The sequence below is a fragment of the Coccomyxa subellipsoidea genome, assembly GCF_000258705.1.
Source record: "Coccomyxa subellipsoidea C-169, whole genome shotgun sequence".
Classification (NCBI taxonomy): domain Eukaryota; kingdom Viridiplantae; phylum Chlorophyta; class Trebouxiophyceae; family Coccomyxaceae; genus Coccomyxa; species Coccomyxa subellipsoidea.
In genome coordinates this window covers 2231130-2254897 of record NW_005178041.1, presented here as the reverse complement: position 1 = coordinate 2254897, position 23768 = coordinate 2231130, and the positions used below count along the sequence as shown (strand labels likewise).

General features: G+C 53.6%; 5 protein-coding genes across 5 annotated transcripts; 2 read left to right on the top strand and 3 right to left on the bottom strand.

Moving 5' to 3' along the window:
- Positions 1-168: 168 nt before the first annotated feature.
- Positions 169-1589, bottom strand: COCSUDRAFT_52425 (yeats-domain-containing protein). Its single transcript, XM_005651174.1, has 6 exons — positions 1471-1589; positions 1282-1362; positions 1116-1196; positions 916-1023; positions 705-806; positions 169-562 (listed from the first exon to the last, which is right to left on the bottom strand). Exons 1-6 carry the CDS (start codon positions 1495-1497, stop codon positions 341-343), a joined length of 621 nt encoding a protein of 206 aa, XP_005651231.1. The 5' UTR covers positions 1498-1589; the 3' UTR covers positions 169-340.
- Positions 1590-2278: 689 nt separating this feature from the next.
- Positions 2279-3449, top strand: COCSUDRAFT_39711 (hypothetical protein; the record flags this gene model as incomplete). The annotated part of the gene is made up of 4 exons (XM_005651173.1): positions 2279-2488; positions 2596-2838; positions 2993-3113; positions 3283-3449. The coding sequence occupies 4 exons, from the start codon at positions 2279-2281 to the stop codon at positions 3447-3449; spliced, it is 741 nt and encodes a 246-aa protein (XP_005651230.1).
- Positions 3450-5610: 2161 nt separating this feature from the next.
- On the bottom strand, positions 5611-9228 carry COCSUDRAFT_2628 (ATP-dependent DNA helicase; the record flags this gene model as incomplete). The annotated part of the gene is made up of 14 exons (XM_005651172.1): positions 5611-5722; positions 6028-6194; positions 6508-6642; positions 6828-6989; positions 7164-7234; positions 7342-7445; positions 7561-7583; positions 7811-7945; positions 8077-8209; positions 8327-8375; positions 8483-8525; positions 8631-8828; positions 8938-9026; positions 9111-9228. Coding segments are annotated over 14 exons (1539 nt in total), but the record flags the coding sequence as incomplete, so codon positions are not given.
- A 5016-nt stretch (positions 9229-14244) lies between these two features.
- COCSUDRAFT_52424 (P-loop containing nucleoside triphosphate hydrolase protein) lies at positions 14245-15974 on the bottom strand. The gene is made up of 8 exons (XM_005651171.1): positions 15688-15974; positions 15533-15600; positions 15368-15449; positions 15231-15274; positions 14977-15123; positions 14772-14850; positions 14558-14639; positions 14245-14472 (listed from the first exon to the last, which is right to left on the bottom strand). The coding sequence occupies exons 1-7, from the start codon at positions 15734-15736 to the stop codon at positions 14614-14616; spliced, it is 495 nt and encodes a 164-aa protein (XP_005651228.1). The 5' UTR covers positions 15737-15974; the 3' UTR covers positions 14245-14472; positions 14558-14613.
- Positions 15975-16450: 476 nt separating this feature from the next.
- COCSUDRAFT_64608 (hypothetical protein) lies at positions 16451-23737 on the top strand (the record flags this gene model as incomplete). The annotated part of the gene is made up of 20 exons (XM_005651170.1): positions 16451-17062; positions 17192-17347; positions 17461-17571; positions 17670-17875; positions 18168-18379; positions 18708-18885; positions 19071-19255; positions 19554-19714; positions 19820-19909; positions 20025-20171; positions 20345-20464; positions 20639-20755; positions 20992-21110; positions 21398-21571; positions 21716-21767; positions 21890-22039; positions 22285-22443; positions 22729-22996; positions 23102-23204; positions 23337-23737. 20 exons carry the CDS (start codon positions 16451-16453, stop codon positions 23521-23523), a joined length of 3507 nt encoding a protein of 1168 aa, XP_005651227.1. The 3' UTR covers positions 23524-23737.
- Between the last annotated feature and the right edge of the window lie 31 nt (positions 23738-23768).

Below are 23768 nucleotides of genomic sequence, written 5' to 3'. Positions count from 1 at the left end.
ACATCTTGATGAGTATATTTTTTTGTTTTATGGTGGCAGTGTGTGATAGAAGGACACAGAGGACACATTCGTATTTGGAGCACCTTCAATATTGGAGTGCCCCTGAAGTCAAGTGCTGGAGGAATGATGTATCAGCTATGTTTGGCCATTTGGAATGCTAGAATGTATGTCTGCAACCATCGTCAACACGGTGCATGCGCACACAGAATGCTGCTAGTGCTATGATTGTCCCTGATGAGCTCACTACATCACCAGCTCTGATCAACATACATTCTTTGGAAGGGAAGCACACTGCATGACGTGAATTTCAACAGCATCCTTCTAGACTTTGAAAGGCATTTCAGGCATGTGAGTCAAACTGACGTTTCGTGGTGGCCATCAGCTGCGCCACTCTCTGCCGGGCATGGTTGATCTTCTGGAGATCATCCGCAGGCTCATATGTGCGAAAGTGCGGTGCGATAACTGGCTGGAAGGCCACTGGAGGGGTGTAATTGGACACTCGCTGGTAAAACGCCTCGACAGGCTCACTGAAGATGAGCTCTTCGTACTGCTCATTGACAACCTGCATTTACAGAAGTGAGCCGATTTATATTTAGCTGAGATCACTCCTGCAAACAGGCCAGATGGTGTGGAAATGGATGACAGCATCATTATGGATGTAACGGGAAATGCAGCAAGCTGAGGGTATGAGGATGGGCTCTCACCGGCTTCTTTGTGCTCTGAATGGTAGGGTCTACCTCGGAGTAAAGTTTGAGCTTGTGGTAAATCTCCACTGGCTGCTCCTGTGCATCATCCGCAAAGTGCAGCTGCATTTGGGGACCACACAGTGTTTTAGGCACTGCGGACGCTCCAGTCCAGCAAGACAGTGAGAGCAACGAAAAGTATCAGATTTGTCACAGGGGCGTGGTCTAGCACCGTGACATTGAGTTCAAACTCGCCCCAGCCGTGTTCCTCGATCTCAAAGGGATGTACAGTAACCTCCCGGGTGGGGTTTGGGAAGGTTGGGTGGAGGTTGAAGACCACCTGAGAATGAGAAAACGTTTCAGCACCTGTCAATGCCTGCTCATCAAACCTGACGTGTTGAGGAAATCTACCGATCGTCGGCACTTTGATACCTTCTTCACGATGTGACCGATATCTTCCCCACTTACTCCTCTGACGTACAGATACCATTTGTGGGACTGTGTCTCTGTTGCCTGCAGTTACATTAAGCCAAGATGTGAGTGAAATCAATTTGCAGGGAAGGAAAGCGATCATGGAACAACTGACCACTAGGCACACCTTTTTGCCTAAGTAGAACGCGCAAGTGCCCACAACAACAGGGTAAACAAATTCCTTATGCCGCAAACGTCTCTCTCCTCTCTGCACAGGCATGAGCCGTTATGCGGTGGGTACATGATCAAGTGCACAGGTTTTGCGCAAAAAGAGGTTTTGCAACACAGTAAAGACACGCTCATAACGAGAACGCACAGATCCCACGAATGTGTCTGAAGCCATCACTGTCCATATGAGAAGCACTTATAACACTGATTTTTCCTGGTTAGAGTTGATGTGACAAACAATATCTGCGTGAACATGACAGAATTTGAAGGAATGCTTTGTTGATTACTGACCACAAGAGAGTTTACACCTCTTAACACTGTTGCATGCAGCATGCCAGCTGCACGTTGGCACGTGATGCAATCGATGAACACATACCGTCCCGTTCTTGCCTGAAACATGGACAAATCGATGGAAAAACCTTTCAAACAATCTTTGGATGAGAATTACGTTGCAGCATGCCAGCGAATTTGAGGCTCGTAATATTTGGATGGTGCATGTCTTCTCGATGCGTGGGCTGTCTGCCGCAAATGGAATGAGGCCACGCCATATGAGCGCGATCAAATGCTCAGCACATATCCCGAAGCAAATCACACACATCAACGACCTTCCCTCCCAGTACAAGGTGCAGTAAATGATCTGCATGTTGATCCGAAGGTCCCTCCTGCCTTGTCACCTCGTACGGCTAACAAATTGAGCTTATTGGTGTGTAGGCTGTACTCCTCGACCAGTTCGGTGTCCTGCACGATGGCAGAGATCCCTACCCTGGAGCAGCAGAGGCGGTACATGCCCTTGCCCAGAGTGGACGCCAAGTACTCATTATCAGCAATAGCTCCCGCCGTAAATGCCCCCTTTCATTGGTCTGAACCTTGATAGATTGTGAGGGTAGATCAGGATGCCTCCATTGTGCACCTTTCTGCAGAGCCTCTTGGAGGGGTAACTGAGCATTTCAGCCTTGATGGCTCCAGGATCATCAGGAGTTGTGGGCAAGTTGGCCGCCATGGGGTTTGCAGAAGATGCCTTTGCTGGTGCGATTACCAGCGGTGAGGTGGCGCACAATGCGCTGCTTCACAGGCAGGGCGACTTCTGGGAGAGACTTGGCAACAAATGCATACACTTGACCTGGGGCGAACGGGGTAGCATCTCCTTGGAAGGCCTGGGGCTGCAGGTACATCATTGACCATGCCAGAATGTGCCACAGCAGATTCCATGCGTAATGACACTGGATGCATTGGCTGAAGATGGTCTGAGATGATATGCATGAATTGCACCCAGGTCGTTCGCAATGTGGAGGAGGCGGATTTTGTGCTGGCCCATGGGACAGAGTCTTTAGGGGGTGGTGATGGCGTGGAACCCACTCCCATATCACTAGAAGAGATCAAAGAAATCTTGGCAGTGGCCGCAGCAAAAGATCTTCCGCTGCTGATTGCCAACCCGGACGTTGTGACAGTCGATGCCAGCTATCTGCGCTTCATGCCTGGCACATTTGGCAAATGGTACAAGGAGATGGGTGGCAAGGTCAGTCAGAGCAACTCGATTTCCTAGCATCTCTTGTATGAATCTTATCGATGATGTCATTCCTTGAAATTTGACACTCCCTTTTGGAACGTCTTCAGAGGGTCTTACAAAGAATGTGCACACACCAAAGATGAGTCATAGATTGCGTGCGCAGGCGTGCATCCTCTTAGGGAAACCCGCTGCTGCAATTTACCAGGCAGCAATGCAATTGCTGGACATTGATGATCCAAAACAGCTTGTTGCCATTGGCGACTCTCTTGAGCATGACATTGCAGGTGACAACTTCACTGACCACTTACCCTGCTTCACTTCGATATTCAACATATGTACATCTCAAGTCATGTTAAACCTCGACAGGAGAAACGGGCTGGTGTTACCATATGCTGCGCCGACAGCTTATCAGAAAATATCCGGTGTGCTCACATTAAAACATTTGATCTGCAGGGGCTCAAGCTGTTGGATGTGACTCTGTATTTGTGGCTGGGGGCATCCATGCTGAGGAGCTCGGCCTGTCAGGCGACAGTGGAAAGGTTGATCCAGAGAAACTTGACGCCCTCTGTCGACAATTTGGTGCTTGGCCGACATTTGTGATCCCATTTTTGCGAAATTGAGCAGGTCTGCAAAAAGGCGAATTTATGATTACATGATTACATGTCTTGAATGACGTGTCATTGGACCCCGTAGTCAGGCTTGCTGCATGCAAACGCAATCATCCCAAGCAGCTGATCATCCAGTTTACAGATTGGAGATACAGAAGCACATTGCCGCAAGCACACCACTGATAAATGATAATTGAGACAGTACTGTGGTGCTGGAGAGCAAGTTGCTTAACATATGATAGCTGTAGCATTTTCAGCAGAAGTGGTGTAGATTAGAATGGTTTGATGGAAGTTCCAGGATTGTGTTTCGAGCATTGGCGGTCACTTGAGAGTCTCAGAGATTATTTAGTTCAAGTGATTGTAACCATCCGCTGCACATCAGCCGTCATCCGCAATGAGTCACCCGCTCCTCCAGCTGGACTTGCGCCAGCCGCTGTCACTGCCCATGGCATCCCCGGGAGAGTCGTCGCCGTCGGGTGCGGGGATCTGCTGCAGCGGCGCGCCAAATGGCCCGACACCCGCGCTCGGCCGCTTTGGCACTTCTTCTGCACCAGCCTGCTCTGGCCCGACCTGCGCTCACAACCAAGTTGAAAGATCCATGGACCCCTTGTTAGTCCGAGTGACAAGAGGTGCTTGACGGGTCCTCAGAGCCGGGCAGAGTGGGAGAAAACACCTGTGCCGGGGGCCGAGCAGACAAGCCGGTGAGCTTGCTGCCGCTGCTGGCGGGTCCTGCTGCGCCGCCAGAGAAGCGGAACTGGTTGAAGCCTGCACCGGGCGCGTCAGACCGCGCGCGCTTTGCTGCGGCGGCCGCTCCATTCCCCTGGCCGGGCACCTGCACTCGCCCAAAATATTTCACACACTCCATTTTTTGCTTCTTCCACAAGGATTGATGTGATAATGTGAGGAGGTTGTATTTCAGCCACTGTTGAAAAAGGAACATCCGAAGGCCAGGCCAGTGATTCTGAAAATTGATTCGGCAAGAGGGCATAAGTGAGTGGAGTGCCTGCGTGGCGGCGGCGAGGTCGAAGTCGTCGTCGGAGTGATCGTCGTCGGCGGGCCAGGCCGTGATGGCGGCGTTGGTTGCCTTGCGCTTACTCAGCGCCGACGTGTCCAGCCGGAAGTCCGCCTGCGACGCCAGCCCCAGACGCTGCTGCTCCATGAATGCAGACGCCTGCAGGCCCCACCAATTATACTGTTTTTTCACGATGCCACCCAACCAGCAAGATTGCATACATTACAAATCGCAGTAGAACTCACTGCCAATCCATCCATGATGCCCCTGGCACCCTGCAGTACGCTGCAATTAGATGAGTTCACCTGCAGGGTCTGTCAACAGACTTGATCAGAGTGGAACAGACTGGCAGGGAAAGTGCAAATATGACTTGAAAGTGCTGCATGAGGAGGAAGGGGAGGGGGGCTGTGCCTGCTGCAGGGCGACGACGATGTCTGCGCCGTAGAGGGTGCGCTTGTTCTTGGAGAAGCGGGGGATGCGCGTGAGCGCGCGCAGAGCGGCCAAGGATGCCGGCCGCGCGCGTGCCAGGGCCTCTACGGTGGGGCCCTCCAGGATGCGGTGCTGACGGCTCCCGTGGCGCGCCCCCAGCACGTCGGTCAGCTGCTCCAGCGCCGCCCGCGCGGCCTCACGGGCAGATACCTCCTCCTGCGCACAAGAACGGCAACAATGCATCTGCCAAAATCCACATCCACTGGAAGTGCCTGGAGACAGGGAGCCTAGCTCAGCTGATGACATCTTTTAAACACAAATAACAGTAGGATTGCTTCCCCTGGCTGGATATCTCTCATTACCCATTCCCTCTCACCAGTGACCGAGCATGTGGCGGTATGGCCAGCTAGCACTGCTCCCCATCCAGTCACAACCAGCACAGAGCACATTGTGCACCAGCAGTATGACAAGACCTCTCACCTGCGTGGCGCAGCTGTCGTCGGCGTCATCGTCGTCGATGATCTCCACTTCGTCCTCGGGCTCGGCGGCCACCGGCGCGGCCCCGGCGCTGTTCCGGGCGGCCTTGCGCGCGCGGGGGAAGGCCGCCTTCTTCTTGGGTTGCTGCTGCTGCTGCTGCGGTTGCTGCTGGTCGGCGGGGGCCTCGCGGGCGAGCAGGAAGGGCATGCGGATGCGCAGGGCACCCTCGCCTAGTCGGCGCGCGAGGGGCTCGCAGACGGAGAGGTGCGACATGACGCCCCCGTACTGGTTGTCAGCGCGGAAGGTCTCCTCGGACAGCACGCCCACCACCACCATCTTGCGCAGCAGCCGCAGTGCCTCGTTCTTGCTGCGCGCATGATCCACCACAAGCCTTAGACTCCTGACACCTAGATAATCCACAACCTCACGACGCACAAGTCAGAAGATGGTCGAGAAACAGTACAAGTTCCTCAGGCAGAAGATGGAAGGAAGCCTCCATGCCTAAGCGTGAAAATTTCTTTGTAACAGTCTTCTAGAATTTAAGTTCAATTGCAGCTGTGCAATGAGGAGCATGCTGTGCAATGAGGAGCATGCTGGCGGCAGCGGTGTGCTGTGCGGGCACAAAACGAGAAAGCATGGGGAGAGCCGGGGCAGGGGAGGGCATGTGGGCACCTGAGGGCCTTGCCGGCGCCGTGGTCGGGCAGCTGCGCGTGGCCGCGGTCCTTGACGGCCTTCGTATTGGCGCCCCGGAACACGTCCACCACATGGCTCAGGCTGCCGTGCTGCTTCACCGCACGCACCAGACGCACCACCGCCAGCGCCTCCGCCGTCAGATCGCGCTGCAGTGGGACACATCCGTCTCCGCCCACCTTCTTACTACCACTTACTACTACTTCCTACTACACACCGTGCACTTATGCATTCCTGGAAGAAGCCGAGCCCTGCAGACAATCTTGTTTACCCATGTCAGGCAGAACCTGGTGGCTCCATTCCAACACATGTCGCAGGTTGGTGAAGCTTGCGACTTCACCTGACCTTCCCAGACAGCTTTTAGATGAGTGAACAGCGCCTGACTTTGGGGTGCAACAAACCCACTCTCACAGGACAGCCATGCAGCACACAGGACATGAATGTAAAAGTTGAGGGCTGCACCTGCTCGAATTCCTGGCCATTGCGCGATGCGCAGACGTCGCAGGTGCCGTGGCAGCGCTTGACATCAAAGGACTCGCCAAAGTGCGCCAGCAGCACCGAGCGACGGCACTCCACTTGCTCCTCACAGTAGGCGATCTGTCTCGCCCCAAGCAGGAGCATTCAGTACATGTTTTGGCATAAGACAGGGATGGGAATAAACAAGTTGATATTAGCAAGAAAGGCTCATGCCAGGTAAGATTGACTCTTTAAGGCTTTGTCAGGCATGATGCAGGCGCGCTGCAGGCCTGATATGCACACTTGCAGACCAAGTGTGTGCTCACCATGTGGTTGAGGGAGTCCATGTTGCACTGCAGCTGCGCCGGGGACGTGTTTTGCTCCTCTGCGCTCTGCTTGAGCATGTGGCGCATGCGCACGGCGTCCGCGTAGCTGTAGTACAGGATGCATGTCGCCACCTTGCCATCACGCCCGCCGCGCCCCGTCTCCTGCACAACCAAAGTCCTATGTACTGCTGTCTCATTGCATGGAGCATAACTGAATTCTGCGGCCTCCAAAGAGTGTATTCAGGACAACTGCCTCGCAAAGTCTCTGGTGTTTTGATTAAAACCATTTGATGCTATACATGAGCGGCTCAAGGGCAGGTGAGATCGCATTCTTACCTGGTGATAGCCTTCCAGCGATTTTGGCACGGAGAAGTGCATCACAAAGCGCACATCCGGCTTGTTGATGCCTGCATGCATGCACAGCGGCTCATTCGATGCAGGCATGCCATGCTCCCATGTACTCCGTGCATCTGATGTGTACATTCCTCTCTGAGATGCCAAGGGCAAGACTCACCCATTCCAAAGGCGATGGTGGCGACGATGATCTGCATGCGGTCGTGCGTCCAGTTTGCCTGCACCTCCTCCCTCTCCTGCTGCGTCAAGGCTGCATGGTAGTGGCTGCGCATATACACTTGTGTTAAGCCAATGGTATTTGCGAGAAAAACAAGGCAGTGCGAGCGCCATGTGAGGAGAAAGGGCTTCCTTGCAATATCATGCAGGGTGTGCAAGATACAAGACGCATCCTCTTGAGTACTCCTCCCGCATGAGGATTCAGCATAATTGAACACACAGGGGACTCAGAACATACCTGACGCGCACTCGGTTCCCCAGCCTTGCAGTCAGCTTTTTCTGCAGCACAGGCTCCTCATCAGCTGAATTGCAATTTTAAACTTAAATCATCAGCTGTGGAAGTTTCACCAAATGGGAGTTCTGCGACTGTTGTCCTCAAACTAAACCTGTCATGAGGGAATCCCGAGCCTGACCTGCAGTTCTGCAGCCACCTTCTCGCAGTCATTCCTGGACAGGCAGTAGACAATCCCACACTGCACTCTGCCGTGGTGGCAGAAGTTGCGCGCAATCCTGTCCTCCATCTCCTTAATGGCGTCATCAAACTTGCCCTTCTTCTTGCAGATCTCATACCTGCAGCGAGCAGTCTTTGAGCGCGGCCAGAAGCACAACACAGGCAGCAGGAAAATCTCCACGGCTGTGGGTTATGTCATAGCAATTTCTGGCATTGCTGAGAAAGTACATACCGCAGGTTCTGGCGATTGAAGCTGGATCTGAACACGACGCAGTGCTTCAGGGAGAGCTGCTGCACCACATCATGCTGCACTCGGGGAGTTGCTGTGGCTGTCAGTGCAAGCAGGGGCACCATTGGGTATCTGCAGCAGCAAAAATCTCACAGAAGGAATTTTATGTCTAAGTGTACCTAACCTTGCATCGTCAGGATGTGAGCGAGCGCCTGATATTGGTGCTGTACATGCATGCATGCAACTCACCTGCGTTTGAAGACGGACAGGCCTTTGTAATCGGGCCGGAAGTCGTGTCCTGTACCAGCGAAGAACCTTTCAAATCCTAATTTTTTCATGTTGAAATAAGACGGATTAAAATAAAGTGTGAGGGCACAGAGGGCACATAGAGAGGTGGTGACTGACCCCACTGGCTGACACAATGCGCCTCATCCACTGCTACCCGGTCCTGTGCATGGCACATGACACTCAGCACAACAATCCCAGAAAGCACTGCAACGTAAAAAACGTGCTGCATTGATTATGTGTGAGCCCGACAACGTCACAGACTCACCAAGAGCCTGCGGCTGTGCAGTACGTCGAGTGTGCGCATCAGGTAGTCGCTGCGGGCGACCTTCTCAGGGGTCACAAACAGGACTCTGATGTCTGGGGGAGTCTGCTGCAGCCTCTGCATGATGCTGCGCGAATCCTCGTAGTCCTGTGTGCCACTGAGGTAGCCGCAGGCGATGCCAGCCTGCTGCAAGTGAAACACCTGCAAGGGCACAGGCACCTGGTGAGCGCTCAGGACAATGCATGCAGCAAGGCAGGGTGACACAGATGTGCAAAAAAACTGGAAATGTTCTGTGCAGCAGCGGTGTCACCTGGTCTTGGATGAGAGACACCAGAGGACTTATGACCACGGTCACACCGTTGGTCAGCAGCGCTGGTAGCTGGTAGCAGAGACTTTTGCCTGCAACAGCGTTTTGGGTCAGGCTGATCTGACATCAGAGACCCAGCAAGGAGTCAGCCAATCACATCAAGTACGGGAGCATACCTCCTCCAGTCGGCATGAGCACAAAGCAGTCATTGCCTTTTATGGTGGCATTGATGGCCTCCAACTGGTTGGGTCTGAAGCTGGCATTGCCGAAGAAGTCCTCATTGGCGATGGCAAGATCATCTGTCCATGCAAACCTCTCCTGCCACCGGCTGTCCTTATTGCCGTCGCTCTGCTTGCAGTCAAACACCTCATCCACATTCTCGCCAAAGCCCTGCCGCAGCGTCGGATCCGGGGCAGCTGCTGTGAAAGCTGAATCCTCGTAGCCGCTGTGTATGGGCCCCCTATCCCAGTTGCTGGCGCTGGCGGCTGCGTGAAGGGGCGCGGCAGGTCTTTCAGGTCCCCTGTCCCAGTTGCTCATGCTGTTGTGGGCGTGCAGCGGCCTAGCAAGATTTTCAGGGCCCCTGTCCCAGTTGCTGGCATGGCCGGGCTCGGCAAAGCTGCCGGGTGCTCTGTCCCAGCTTCTGACGCCATCATCTGCATGCGCGGGCCCGGCATATCTGTCAGGGCCAGACGGCCCTCCACTGGCGGCTGTGCCGGGGCCGTAATCTGGCGGCCCCCGTTGGAACGACGGTTCTGGTGCAAAGCGGCTCTGCTGCGGCGCCCTGGCAGAGGCCGCCTCGGGGGCGGTGCCGAACATGCCCGATTCACCGCTCGAGCTGGGGGTGGAACACTGGTGCTGCTGCGGCCGAGTTGGCGCGTTGGCCTGCCTGGCGCCCTCCAGAGCCTTCTTGTCAGCCAGAAGGCGCTTCTTCTCGGCCTCCAGCCGGTCTCTGTTCGGGTCCAGCCCCCCTGGCTCCTGCAGCTCCAGCAGGACATCCACTAGCCTGGCATTGATCTCCTTCAAGTGCTGCTCCCTATGGTAGCACTCCGCCAGCACCGCGCCGTGGCTGCACTGCCGTGCCTCCAGCTTCTGAGGGGTCACATGCCGTCCGGCCTGTGAGTCGCTGCCAGCGGTGTTCAGCGCTGACCCTGCTCCAGCCGGAGGTGTGGTCAGCCGAGGAGGCCCTGCATGCGGCACCGGTGTCTGTTGTTGGTGAGTGGCCGAGGCGGCGGCTGCGGTCTGCTGCCTGTGCTGCAGGACAACGCTGTCAATGTCCAGGTCATCCAGACAGTCTGGCGAGTCCGCAAAGATGCTGCCCAGGTTGTTCGGCAGCGGAGGAGGTGCTGACTGGACTGGAGCTGGCCTGGTGACCTGCACCACCATGCGACAGCTGTGAGCCATTGTCACACACCAATATAGATCTGCTGTTCCTCTGGGCAACCTAGAAGCAAGCAGTCCACCATTGGTGCATCCCAAACCATTGACAGCAATCTTCCGGACCTGAGCTGGCTCATTATTGCCGGTGTGGTGCCGCAACTCCTGTTGCACAGTCCCGTTCCTCGCTGGGGCAAGCGAGGCAGGTGCTTGTCTCAGAGACCCAAGGGCCTGCAGTGCCATATATCATTATATCTAGTTGTTGGCCTTTCGAATCTCTATCTCAAATCATAGCATCGCCCTTACCTGGGTAGCCTGACTTGGGAGTGGTCTAGAGTTGTCAAGTCGAAAGTCCTCACCGATCCTGGTCACGCAAACACCATCCTCGGTTTTTGTAATCAATCAATGAGCTTGACACGATATTCAGACCAATGTAGACAAAACTCTCACCTTTTCACCCTGTGCTCAGCAGCTTCTTTGTTCTGAGAGGGCAGGGAGTACAGGAACCCCTGTTCGCGACATCCTGGATGGTTGTCAATCCACTGTAGGTGCTGAGCAAGATTAATCCTGGGCTTCGGTGCCGTCATGTGGCGTTCAGTACAACATCAACCACTCATCTCAAAATATACTGGAGACAACACATCAAGATCATCGCTTCGGATGGCTGCGTCCTATGACCAGATCCCTTTACCCAGATTAATCTCCACAAAATAATCTGTTCATCAGGGGAAGACAAGAAGGAAGACAAATGTTGCTTGCTGCGTGGCGTGCTGTGCTCACGTGGCCATCACGTGCGCTAAGGTGGCATTCCACATCCCTTTCTTGTTGGTTCCAAGGAAATAATGCGCTAGTACAAGTTTGAAATTACTTACCAAAGTTGTGCAAGATCAACAGTGGTCTTTTCTCTCCTAGTACGTGAGTGGCAGCAAAGGGCATCTTTCGGATAATTACTCTGCGATCTGGACCGTACTGGGGCTGAATTCGAACAGTTAATGGCAATGCAGGCCATCAAGACGGTATTTTGTTGCAACAGCATACAGGCTAGTCTCATGCTTAGCAAGCTGAGACCAAGCTGCAGGCTGCTAGTAGCACAAAGGCACACTCGATGCAAATACTCACAGACAGCCTGCAAAGCCTCCAAAGGAGATAGGGGCGTCGACCCTCCTGATATAAGGCAGCTCGCAAAGATGGCTCAGATTTCTGTCACTGAAGAGGAGGTGTGCGCTGGATGCACGGCTTGCTTGCTTTTCTACCAACCTCCTTATAAATTTCATGCTCTGAAGGCAGCAATATGCTGTCTGATGGGTGCAGGTCAAGGAATGGGAGCCTCAATTGCAACAGATTGTCAGCTGGTAAGGTACCCCTTCAAGTACAGCTCATAAAGGCTGTTCTGCGCATGGCGGTACCCAACATTGTGTTCTGCTGTTCAGGTTTGATCAGCTGCAAGCTGTAGATGTAGAGGGCGTCCCGCCAGCCGTACGGATAGATATGGAAGACCAGAACGTGCTCAGGCCGGATGTCCCTGTTGAGTATGATGGCAGGTGATCTCAAGGAACAACTCTTTCTTATATACAACTTGTGCATTTTTCCTTTGCTGATACTCGAAAGTGTACCAATGTTTCAACGATGTTGATGCAGGGAGGCAGTGCTGAGCCAAGTCCCAGAAAAGGAAGGTGCTTTTGTCAAAGTTCCAAAAATTTTGTGAGCGAGAGCTATTTAGATGTCAAAGTCTCAGCGGCAGTTGTAGTGGACAGAAGTGTTCCAGAAGAGACAATGCACGGAGCATAGAAATGGTGTTATCATGTCAAGCTACTGCAATGATGTACTGCTGATTATGAAGTGCTGCGGTGTATAGAATTGGCCATGGCCATTCAATGCCCAAGGGCAGAAGCTGCAGGCAGTTCATGATGCTGAAGCCCAAGGGGCAATTTTGTTGCAATAGCTAGCAGTCAGCTTCAGCGAATTTAAATGGCTTCAGGCTGTGATTATTAGGCATGCACGCACACCCCTGATGCGCACCCCTGATCTGGCGGGCGCCATGCATGGTGCACCACGTGGCTCTTGAGGCCAAATCACACAGACTCGTTTGGGATTGCGGACTGATTCACTGTCCCTTGTGACCCACCTTGGAGGGTCTAGTGCATTGACAGCCCCATCTATGAAAGGTATGTTTCTATCGATGCCCGCCAGCTGGACCCAGACTCTAGGACTCTGGTGCCCCAACTTCTGCAGCCTCTGCCAACTGATTGGCACACTTGCCCTGACCATTTCCTTCATTTTTCCAGGATGAGATGCGTCACAAGCTCTCATGTGGGAAAGTTAGTACACACATAGCTTGATCCGAGAAGAGAAAGAGTAGGGATTTGGTAGCATCAGCTTCCTGCAGCTTCCTGCAGCTTCCACACCAATAACATGGAGAAATTGACAATCACCTTCGAGCAGATTGAGACTGGAGTCTCACGTCTACGTAAAATAGCCTTGGACCCTTTGATGGTGTTGCTGTCAAATACAATCCGAACACCTTCGTGGTTGATAGCTTCCACTCTGGACAGACATGACATTATCAGTCTTTCGCCTTGTGCCGAAATTTGGACATTGAAACTCGTCAGGCAAATTAGCAGCTGAAATCTACCCTGTCATGATGAAATCTCAAGGAGCAGCAGTTGAAGATGCCTTCATCAATGCCCTCGATGCTTCCGATGAGTATTTGACACAGCATGCGCAGTTGCAATCATTGCTGAAAGAGGCAAGTTATTGGAATTTTTCGAAATCTCCTCATTTTTTGGCTGTTCACTTGGCCCAAAACCTGACCTCTCACTGTCCTGAAATGCAGTGTGCTTTTTCAGGCTTTCTTCTGTTTAGCAAAGGCTCGCTACGCAATGGGGTCCCACAGGGTTGGAGTTTCACAGTTCGATGCCCACATGACAGCTACTTCTCTCATAGCCATTAACCCTGAGTCAGAAGGTTCGCAGTATTCAGTGCTGCGCCTGAAGGAATGCAAGGCGACATCATTCTGCCCACCTGCAGATGAAACGACACACCCAGAGATAGGTACTGTTGTATCACAAGCAGCCAGAAGCCCTGAGGATCTACTATGCGATCTGTTCTGCATTCTAGACTTGTTCATGCTGTCTGATGAATGATCTCTGCCATGCTTGCAGAAGGAAGCTCACAGTACAGCAGCATAATATCGGACCTGGAGCATAAATTTGTGCTTGACAGCGACAGCAGCAGGAACAACTCAGCATGCTCAGTCAGCCAGCCTCTGCGCACACCGATGCAAATGATGGGAAGCCTTGTCTCACCACATCTCGTGGACGCACAGGTGGAACAATCTATATACTCATCTTTGCAGTATTGCTTGAGTTGCAAGAGACGTACTATTTGTCTTCTTCAATCGTTGAGCAGACACCTTTGTCACTGTCCAACAGGCAAAGTTCTCCGATGCGATTGAAGCAGTCGCCTCTGTGGCAAGCTCCAGAATGCAGCTGGACAGGGCGCTGCGGCAGTACAGTCAGAGCAGCTCTGTCAGAGAGCAGCTCAAGGATGCTGATAGCGAAGGAGGACATGTCAATGCTGAGGAGGATGCACAATGTCCTGAGTCGGATGAAGAGAGCGATGCCACTGCCGTCACAGTGGGTTTGCAGGGCTGATGTTGATGTGATGGCAAGGCAAGAGAATTGCAGGATTTTTAGAGTCAGCAAATGCATCACCAGCAACCTCTACAATTGTGAAAATAATACAGGCTTTGACATTCTGCCTTGATGTGTTTCTTCCTGTGCGCCTAATGCCTGCTAGGTGTGCCCAATTCTTAAATCAAAATGAGAGCCTGTTGGACAGGTCCTGACTGCAACAGGCATGTGAGTGGAATGCGCAGCTTTATTCCATGACACTTTCGCACGCAGCATATCAGATTGTCCTTGATACGTGAGCCATGGGTGCAGCAATTTACATGTGTACAGAATCACAAGATCTAAATGGCACCGCCGTTTCTGCGTTAACGTTATTTCCCAGGAATCACTTTTTGTAAACGAGGAAGGTTGGGTGTGCACAACTCGAATCTTGTCAAACGCTGAAATGCTTGTCATATGCAATTCCTTCTCGACCCCTCAAGCCTTTCAACAGAGCCCGGACATGCTCCCTAGTCTCATCCAGTGATACTCCCTGCAGGAATATAAGCATCCTCAGCCACAACGGGATGTCATATATTCACATTGTTACCTCAGTGTAGTCCATGATAGGAGCTCACCGTGTTTATGATAAAATCTGCTCTTCGTCGTTTCTCCTCATCCGGAAGTTGTCTCGCTAAGATTGCTTCCAGCGTCTCTGCACTATAAACGGAACAATCAGACCCAAACACTGCACTTGCAAAATTTACAAGTATTGGGGCCTTCTGTGATAAGCACCACCGTTGTCGGCCAAATACTGCTGAGCAGATTATTGTGAGAGTGTCAATTGCTTGCCTTTCGTCATGCCTGGTCGCGCAAGCACCCTAGCATATTGAAGGTCTAAAGGAGCACTCACTACAGCAACTGCGTCAACCTGATGAGCAGCACATGGTACTTATCTTCCCTGCAACATCCTTCGTCTGATCAAGCAGAAACATTAAGACTTGTGGACAGGGGGTCTGTCTCTGCATGGTGTTCTTAAACAATGGCATGAAGATACCATGTGCTCTGCTCCTGTCTCAAAGAGCAAGGGAATGTCCAAAAGCAGCACTGGGTGGCCCCCGTCCTTGCTTTTGATCAGCAGCCACTTGCGCCGTTCGTCCGAGACAAGGGGATGTACAATGCCTTCAAGCTGTTTCAGAGCTTCCTGATACACGCACCAAAAGAGCACACCCATTGCAACGCAGTTATGGTGTCACAATAATCATGCTGTGCGGCAGAGGCATGATCACACATGTGAATGTGCCGTCTTACCTTGTTGCCCACCACACATTTGCTCAGCTGTTGCCTGTCCACAGCTGCAGTACAGAACAAGCACAGGTTGATTTTAGACTTGCGTCTTGGACGTGGTGCAGCATGCTCCATGCTCATACATGGATCTACTGGCTCACCTTGATCAACTATGGCCTGTGGGAAGTGCTCGCCAATCAAATGGACTGCGCCTCCTCCCTGACTATATAATCGGTGAACAACCTGCACCGACAAGAACATTTTCAACGTCCAAGCTTGGCAGGTCCAGTCTGCAGATGATTGATCGACATATCTGTAGTGCTCACCTGGTCGGCATCAAAGACTGGAACGCCAGTTTCACGAAACATGGAGCTGACTGTGCTCTTCCCCATGCCTGAAAGCAGAGACAGGCAGGATGAGAAATATCATAGCAGCCACTTAAATGATTGCTATGAACGTGAATGATGATGGGTCAAGTCACCTATTGATCCCGTTAGACCCAAGAGGAAAGGCTTTTGTTCCTTGGCCATGCTCAAGGTGTTGGAGCATAAGAAGTACTAAAGAGCACGTGACTGCTTGGAAATTCAACAACTGATCTACATGGTGCTATATAATACAAAGATGGAATCCTTTATTGAAGTAACAGCGTTCTTGGAGGAGTCAATGCCAAGGTTGAGAGGAGATTGGTCTGCAAATTTGCGCTTCTTGACGTATAACTGTGCAATGCCTTTGTTCATGTAATTGACATCAGCGTAGTGTCATACTCTCCTGAGATCAACATGTTCTTCCACCAGAAGAGGATTGCAAAGGAGGAAACTATTGACGTCATCATTAATGACACAGCAGCTGAGCAGGCATCGCAGGCCACCCTCCTTTCCTTCTCCTGTTTTCCCATGCGTGCAAACTAAAAGTAAACTCGCTCTATTAAAATAATCCAAAGCATCCGCAATCTATGTGCCGCGTCGTTATATTATGATCATATTTATTTACGACATCAAACATTCAAGCATAATACTATGTTGTTACAGGCTTAAGCAAATAATGAAGGATCTAAGCATTCGTCAGATCCTTTCAATGTTGTTGTGATCAGTCAATATTGCGTGTCCTAAATATACCTTCTGCGAAGCACCGAAGTGCGCACGTCCATGATTTCCCGTTGAGGGCTTTCCATCCACCACTGTGAAGATTATGTGACTATGACAGGAGTCTAAGCACCATTCTGCCATTGTCAACACGCATCGGACATGGCTCCGAAAGATAAGCTGTTGAAGGGACAAAGACCAATATCGTCCTTCTTCTTTGTGAAGCCAGACAAGAAGACTGCTGGAAACGGCTCATTGTCTCAGCCTAGCACAGCATCGGTGGACAAGGGATGCAAGAGGGCTCAGCCCTCCTCACACCGTGAGTCAGACCAGGCAGATGCCGGCCCAAATGGTGAGCAGCCTCCAAGGAAGCGCACGCGGCCAACGGACAGCAGCCTGCAGACCAAGCACACACCTGCAGCAGACTTGCAGGCAGCGGCAGCCGAGGAGGGCAATGTGAGCCTCCAGGACGGCACTCCTGAGCAAGGGCGAGCGCCAGGAGGGGATGCAGACGTTCACTGCAGCGTGGACTTGCTCGGCAGTTCGAGCCCAGGCAGGGAACAGCCAGGAGCCAGCGGCAGGAGCGCTGCTCTGTCCGACGCCGACCAGGCCAAGCGGCACTTGAGGTTTCAGAACAAGCTGGTGCTCGGCCCGGCCTCGGGCCTGCAGAAACGAGGCAGCGCAGTGGACATTGTCCCCCAGAAGCGCACCCCTCTAGAGGAGCAGGTGTACGAGCTCAAACGCAAGCACCCTGGCGTGCTACTGGTCATTGAGGTAAGCGCCTTGTTCCTGCTTACTTGACCAATGCTCATGTGTCTTCATATCTCTCAGGTAATCTGCATGTTTGTTTTTGGTGTAACGGGTGTAATGGAGGCTCAAAAGACAATGGGGGGGCTGCTGCAGGTCGGCTACAAGTTTAGGTTCTTCGGGGAGGACGCAGAGATTGCCGCACGGGAGTGCAACATTTTCTGCTATCCTGATCGGAACTTCATGACTGCCTCCATCCCCGTGCCGCGTCTCCATGTCTATGTGAGACGGCTTGTGGAGGCGGGATTCAAGGTGATACCTCAGCAAGCTCTCAATGCATTCAGAATTACCCTGGTCCGGTCAGGAATTTGACCAGACCCACCAATCATATAATGCATGCTGATGTGGGACACGCTCTATGGCAGGTTGGGATCGTCAGGCAGACAGAGACTGCTGCGCTGAAGAAGGCTGGAGACAATCGCAATGCCCCCTTCACCCGGCAATTGACTGCCCTGTACACAAGGGCCACCCTGGAGGTAATTGGATCTCTTTGTGCCTCATTGACCTTTGTGCAAGCAGGCCAATTTTCTTCGCAAATTGACAAATGGCTATGACACCATCAACTGTGCCACAGGCTGGAGACAAGGATCATGTTGGTGAGGGGCGGGGCAGCACGTTCAGCAGCGAGGCTGGCACGGCGTCCTGGACCAACGAGGGCCTCTCCTCCTACCTGGTGTGCGTGGTGGAGGGCACCGCAGAGAACGCTCCCCAGGGCGCAGTAGACATCGGCATCGTGGCCATCGAGACCAGCACCGGCGACGTTCTGCATGCCCAGTTCAGGTATCCTGATCTATCCTTCCGGCAGCACGATGCAGGCCTTGCTGCACATGCTTGCTTTGCTTTAAAAGGCACCACCAGTGAGCCCCTTTCAGTCTCTAGAACCCCCTCCGAAAGGGGTTAAAGGAGCCCTCCATTGGGCTCTCAATTTATTCAGCAAGATGGTGTTCGGGAGGCAAAGCATATATGCATCGCTGCAACAGTCTTCTAGGATGGGCAGGCAGGGGCAACAAAAAGATTTGTGCTGAAAACGCATAAATACAGGCAGCATGAGCTGCTGGTGTGCTGGGTGCAGGGACGGCATGATGCGCACAGAGCTGGAGGCGCGCCTGGTGTTTGCTGCGCCCAGCGAGCTGCTGATTGCCACTCCCATCAGCTCGGCCAGCCAGCGGCTGCTGGGCGCCTTCACCAGCCAGTCGCGCGGCCTGCGCTCGCAGACCGCCCCCCGCGCCCGCTACTCCAGCGGCGGCGCCGTCGCAGCAGTCACCGCCTTCTACGCCCACGCAGGTGCGTTTGAATTTAAACTCGCCCTTGCAATTGCATGTGCGGGGTACTTGCTCACAGGCCATTGTGCTCCCTCCTGCAAGCCTTGAAGATTGCTGTGGATGCATTTACTATAAATGATCTCCGCATGGGTCATATAGGTTGCTGGCGACGCAAGGATCACTGCCATGCAGGTGCCTTTGCACTCCCTCGAAACACCATCCTGATTTCCTTCGTCAGCTCTCTATGGACTGCTGTGTGTGCATGTAGCAATATTTATTGGCCCTGCAACGTCGTTGCTTGGCAACTGCTTGATATTGCTTGTGGCAATAAGTTATCCATTGCTGGGCAGGCGTGCCGGAGGGAGCGCTGGAAGCGGTGCTGGCGCTGCCGCACCTGGTGGTGGAGGCGCTGGCGTTTGCAATAGACTACCTGAAGCCCTATGGCATGGAGGCAGTGCTGCGCGTGGCTGCCTCCTTCCGCCCCTTCAACACCCAGCACGAGATGTCCCTGTCCCCCAACACCCTCTCGTGAGTCTCCCCAATCTTTTTCGAGTGAGCTATAGTACCATATATCCTGGCTCTTTAGGGGATACAGCTATGGCAGGTCCTCGCCACCTGTGTAAAATCTTTGCGGGCATGCTTTTCAAAATGGTGCCCAGCAAGCTTTATTTCACTACTGCCAATTGAGGTTGAACGCGCTTGACACGGTGCAGGCAGCTGGAGATCCTGCACAACAACGACGATGGGCGGGAGCGGGGGTCGTTGCTGTGGCTGCTGGACCACACGCGGACGCCGTTTGGGAGCCGGCTGCTGCGCTCCTGGGTGGCGCACCCGCTGCGAGACGCCGACCGCATCGCCGAGCGCCTGGACGCCGTCGAAGAGCTTGCTCGCGCCATAGGTGCCTGCACTGTCTTCATGAGAGGCAACGATATGCCACTGCCAGCACTGCGAAATGTCAATCTTCTGGCATGTGCCCGTGCATTTTGTGCCCGGCATGAGCAAGCGAGTGGCAATTGCTGGCATGAATATGGCAAACTTTAAACCTGTGACCCATGCAATCAGGAATGTTTTTCATGTGTCCCTCTCCCATGCAAGAGGTGCTCACGGGCCTTTCCCTCTCAATCAGCAAGAAACAGCTTTTTATGCTCTGGCATAGTCCACTTGAATCAGCGAATGAGGGTGACTTGCTGCTGCAGGCGGCATGGAGGGAGCGGCGGGGTGTGTGGTGGAGGCACTGACCGGCTTGGGTGACCTGGAGCGGGGCATCACCCGCAGCCTGCACGGCACTGCCGCACCGGCAGAATTCAGCAGGATGCTCCGCGCGCTCTCCACCGTGGCTCCAAAGCTGGGCGTGCAGGTTGCTGCTGCCACTCTGCTGCGCCGCGAGAAGAGTGCTGAAGCTAAATTGATAATGTGGGTGGCTGAAATGAGCAACAAGACTAACTTTGTGACGTGCTGGCAGGCGGATGCGGATCTGTCATCGGATGCCGCTCTGGAGGGCCTATCATCGTGTCTTCTGCAGCGCCTGTTCCGCGCCGCTGCATCCAGAGAGGTCACATTCCCACCAGCCTCAACTCCTGATCCTGTTCACAGCACTTCCCATTCCTCTCAATCTTCTGTTGTCTGGTCAAGCTAGCAGCATTCATATCATAGAGTTGTGCCTGCAGGTGGCAGAGGCTGCGTACGAGATGCTGTCGGTGATGGACGAGGAGGCGGCGGCCGCCAACAACAAGATCGACCTGTTCATCAGCGAGGAGCGCTTCCCTGAGGTATTTGAGGCGCGCCAGGAGGTTGCCGATGCAGATGAAGGCCTGGTGAGGGGCCCTCTTTCATCTTGACACTTCTTCTTTGTCACAATAGTGCTGCCCCTGGATCTCCTGCTGCTTTGCCACAACAGTGCTGCCCTTGACTTTTATCTGCATGCGTCGATACGCACTCTGCAAAGACTTTCGCAGTCTGAACGAAATTCATGCACTGTGGTGCGTAGGCCAAGCTGCTGCCGGTCCTGCGCAAGACGCTGGGCCTGCCGCGGCTGGACTACGTGAGCGTGCAGAACCAGGGCGACTTCCTCATTGAAGTCCCCGCCGACCGCCAAGACATCCCCAGGGTGCGTGTCACGCCTCTTATGTCTGTTCTGGCTGTGCTTTGCTGGAGAACTGCACTTTTGTTGGTTTGATGCAGCCAGCGTGCAAGTGTCCCTCTGCTACCCCATCCATTCCCTAGAATTTTCTTGCAAAGGGGATCAAGTGTGTTGATGGCAAGGTTGTGGATGTGGGGGCAGGATTGGGAGAAGATATCGGGCACCAAGAAGGTGAACCGCTTCCGGCCGCCAGAGGTACGGAATGCCTTGGCTGCCCTGGAGCTGTCCCGCGAGCGCCTGCAGCTGGCCGCCGACCAGGTCAGCCCCATCATTCTGTGTTTAGATCCTGGCAAATTTGCCCCATTCCTTGCATGCTCTGTGTAAGCCCGCGTGACAAGCGCCTCATGGCTCGCTGACTGCTTGGACCTCGGACTGTGCCTTGTCTTGCAGCAGAATCAGGCTTCTCAGAGTGACACCCTTCACGCCCTCTACCCACCTTGAAGACAGCTTCCATGCCTTTGCAGCCACACCCACACAGCGCATGTGCTGTGCAGGCGTGGAAGGCGTTCATGCGCGACTTTGGCTCCCTCTACTCGCCCTTCCGCTCGGCTGTGCAGGCGCTGGCGGCCCTGGACGCGCTGCAGTCTCTGGCCTCCCTCGCCATCGACCCAGAGTGCGCTGCGCTTGCACGCTGTGAAATTAGGGCACAAGCTTCTGTCCCTTAGAAATGGCACCTGATGAGACCTGTGAAGATAAGCGCATTAAGTGACCAAGTCAGTTTTAGCAGGAACAGAGCATCTTGCGCACTCTTGACCCCTCAAGGCTTGTCCTAAGTTGCTCCATGTGCTCTTCCTGGCATCCTGGCGGGCCCTTCGCACAGTCAAAAGGCTGTGAATTGGAGAGGGGTGAAGTGGGTTCAATCTATAAGAAGTAGCCTAAAGGATGGTGGGTGTGGTGCAGGTATGTGCGGCCGGAGATAGTGGGGGAGGAGGAGCAGCCGCAGCTGGTGATAAGGGGTGGGCGCCACCCGGTGCTGGCCGCCATGATGGCAGAGGCGCAGGTGGTGCCCAATGACACACTCCTGGGGGGCGCCACCGGACCGCGCGCCTGCATCATCACCGGGCCTAACATGGGGTGTGCTTCTGGGGCTGTTGCAAATCGCCCCAGACAATTGCACTGGGGATGCCGTGTCATATTTGCTCTGCCCTGGAGGAACAGTTGTTCATTTGTGGTGTAAGAAGATGCAAGCTGAACCTGAGAGCTGGTGATTCTGGGCAGGGGCAAGAGCTGCTACATCCGCCAGGCTGCATTGATCGCTATCATGGCCCAGGTAAGCATGTATGGCCTCCTTGCACATTTCAACCAGACTAACTGTTGCAAGGTGTGATCCTCAAATTGCCCAAAAGAGATATGCCACCGACCCGCAAATCTCCTGACTTGGTGCCTGAGCAGGTGGGGTCCTTTGTGCCTGCCGAGTCGGCGCGCATGCATGTCTTCGACTCGGTGCACACACGCATGGGCGCCTCGGACAACCTCGCCATGGGCCGATCCACCTTCCTGGAGGCAAGCCCACTGGCATACACCCCATGCACCTCAGATTCGGTCCTGCAGTAGGACGCACCCGCCCTGCTGTATGCGGCAGCTGCCTCTTGGTGGCAGAAAGCTCTGCGCTGCACATCCCTATTCCTGGCCAAGTCCATTATGCCAAAGCACATACTATCTCACAACTGTCATCACCAATGACAATGCCAATGGGCCAAATATTTATGAATTAGACCAAATAGCTTTAGAAAAGGGGTATGCTCTTACACATGTCACTGCATGACGGGTGTGACGGGGCTGTGCAGGAGCTGTCAGAGACGAGCGAGATCCTGGCGCACGCGACGCCACGATCGCTGGTGATCATAGACGAGTTGGGCCGCGGCACAGCGACGCATGATGGCCTTGCCATTGCGCATGCGACCCTGCAGCACCTTGTCACCACCACTCGCTGCCTCACCCTCTTTGTCACCCACTACCCCAAGGCGCGCACACCACTCCTTGCCCTGGGAGAGATAGAGAACGGAAGCGAAATAACACATCTGTGCCAGCCGACAACGCTAATTCTCAAGTCTGGGTTGATCGCTTTTTATGTGTCTGTGATGGCGCAGCTCCTCCAAAGAGGTTGCACAAAGATGTACATCTGAGGCTGTCAGCTCTTTCTTTCGAAGACCTGAGTCAAAGCATGTGGAGGAGGAACTTGCCTGGAAATGTGCAGAAAGGCTTAAAAGGTGTTTGCTGTGGCTGTGCAGGTGGCGAGCTTGCAGCAGGACTACCCGGCACTGGTGTCCACATTCTACATGTCCTACATTCAGCAGGACCCAGATGATGGGCAGCCCCTGCCGGGCAGCTCTCCGCAGCCGAAGGCAGGCGCGCGCGGCCGCCAGGCACTGCAGGCGCTGCCGTCCACAGGCGCCAGTGTGGATGTAGCTGCAGACGACGCAGACCAACCGGCTGTGTCAGTGCCGCGCATTGTCTTCCTCTATAAGCTTGCGGCCGGCGTGGCAGACAAGAGCTTTGGTGAGCGCGATTTCATTCTTTTGGCTTTTAAATAGGGTGGCAATATCCGTGAGTATCTGATGGGATTTACTAATTAGGTGGCTGAGATGGTGAGGCGCGGTGCAGGGCTCAATGTTGCGCGGATGGCGCATCTGCCGCCGTCAGTGATTAAGCAGGCTGGAGTCAGGGCAGCCCAGATGGAGTCTGACACCCTCCGGCGGCTGTCCAGGTGAGTCACATGTCCTCCTCGGCATGCAGGTTCGGAAACATTCTTTTCCCTGGAATGCATTTTCTCGTCAGAAATGAGACACTAGGGGCAGAGCCTTGCCCCGGTTGTCATGTCCGGCATTGCTTTTTGCAGGCCCCGAGCAGCTGATGACACAGAGGAGAATGATATTGAGGCTGGCAGAGATGTTCCTTTGGGCTTGCTGAAGCAAGTGTCATCTGCCATCAACTGCAAAACAGCTGCGCAGGCATCTCTCTTACAGCTGCAGGACCTTCAAAGGCAGGCCAAGACCGGGGATTTTGTCAATGGGAATTTGTCGTGAAACATGGCCTGAATAGAAAGTTACAACTTGCAAGGAAAAGGAACAGCAACTACCTGAATGCAAACTATGGAATCAATGAATCGATGCAAAACCTTTCCAAACAAAGAGCAACATTACCCTTAGATTGTGAGTACCTAGCTAGAGTTCTTCGAAGTAGTGCAAAAGGTTGAAACTCTACATGCTCTGCAACGTACTGTGTAAACTACATTGCATCAAATCCTACTTTGCTGTACCTTCCCGATTTC

Coding starts and splice junctions, on each gene's coding strand:
- COCSUDRAFT_52425 (XM_005651174.1), bottom strand. CDS start 1,497: ATGGCTTCAGACACATTCGTGGGATCT. Junction 1,363..1,470: donor CAGACACATTCGTGGGATCT/GTGCGTTCTCGT, acceptor ATGCCTGTGCAG/AGAGGAGAGAGACGTTTGCG. Junction 807..915: donor AGTTTGAACTCAATGTCACG/GTGCTAGACCAC, acceptor CCCCAAATGCAG/CTGCACTTTGCGGATGATGC.
- COCSUDRAFT_52424 (XM_005651171.1), bottom strand. CDS start 15,736: ATGGCCAAGGAACAAAAGCCTTTCCTCTTGGGTCTAACGGGATCAATA. Junction 15,601..15,687: donor GGGTCTAACGGGATCAATAG/GTGACTTGACCC, acceptor CTCTGCTTTCAG/GCATGGGGAAGAGCACAGTC. Junction 14,851..14,976: donor AGACAGGAGCAGAGCACATG/GTATCTTCATGC, acceptor GCTGCTCATCAG/GTTGACGCAGTTGCTGTAGT.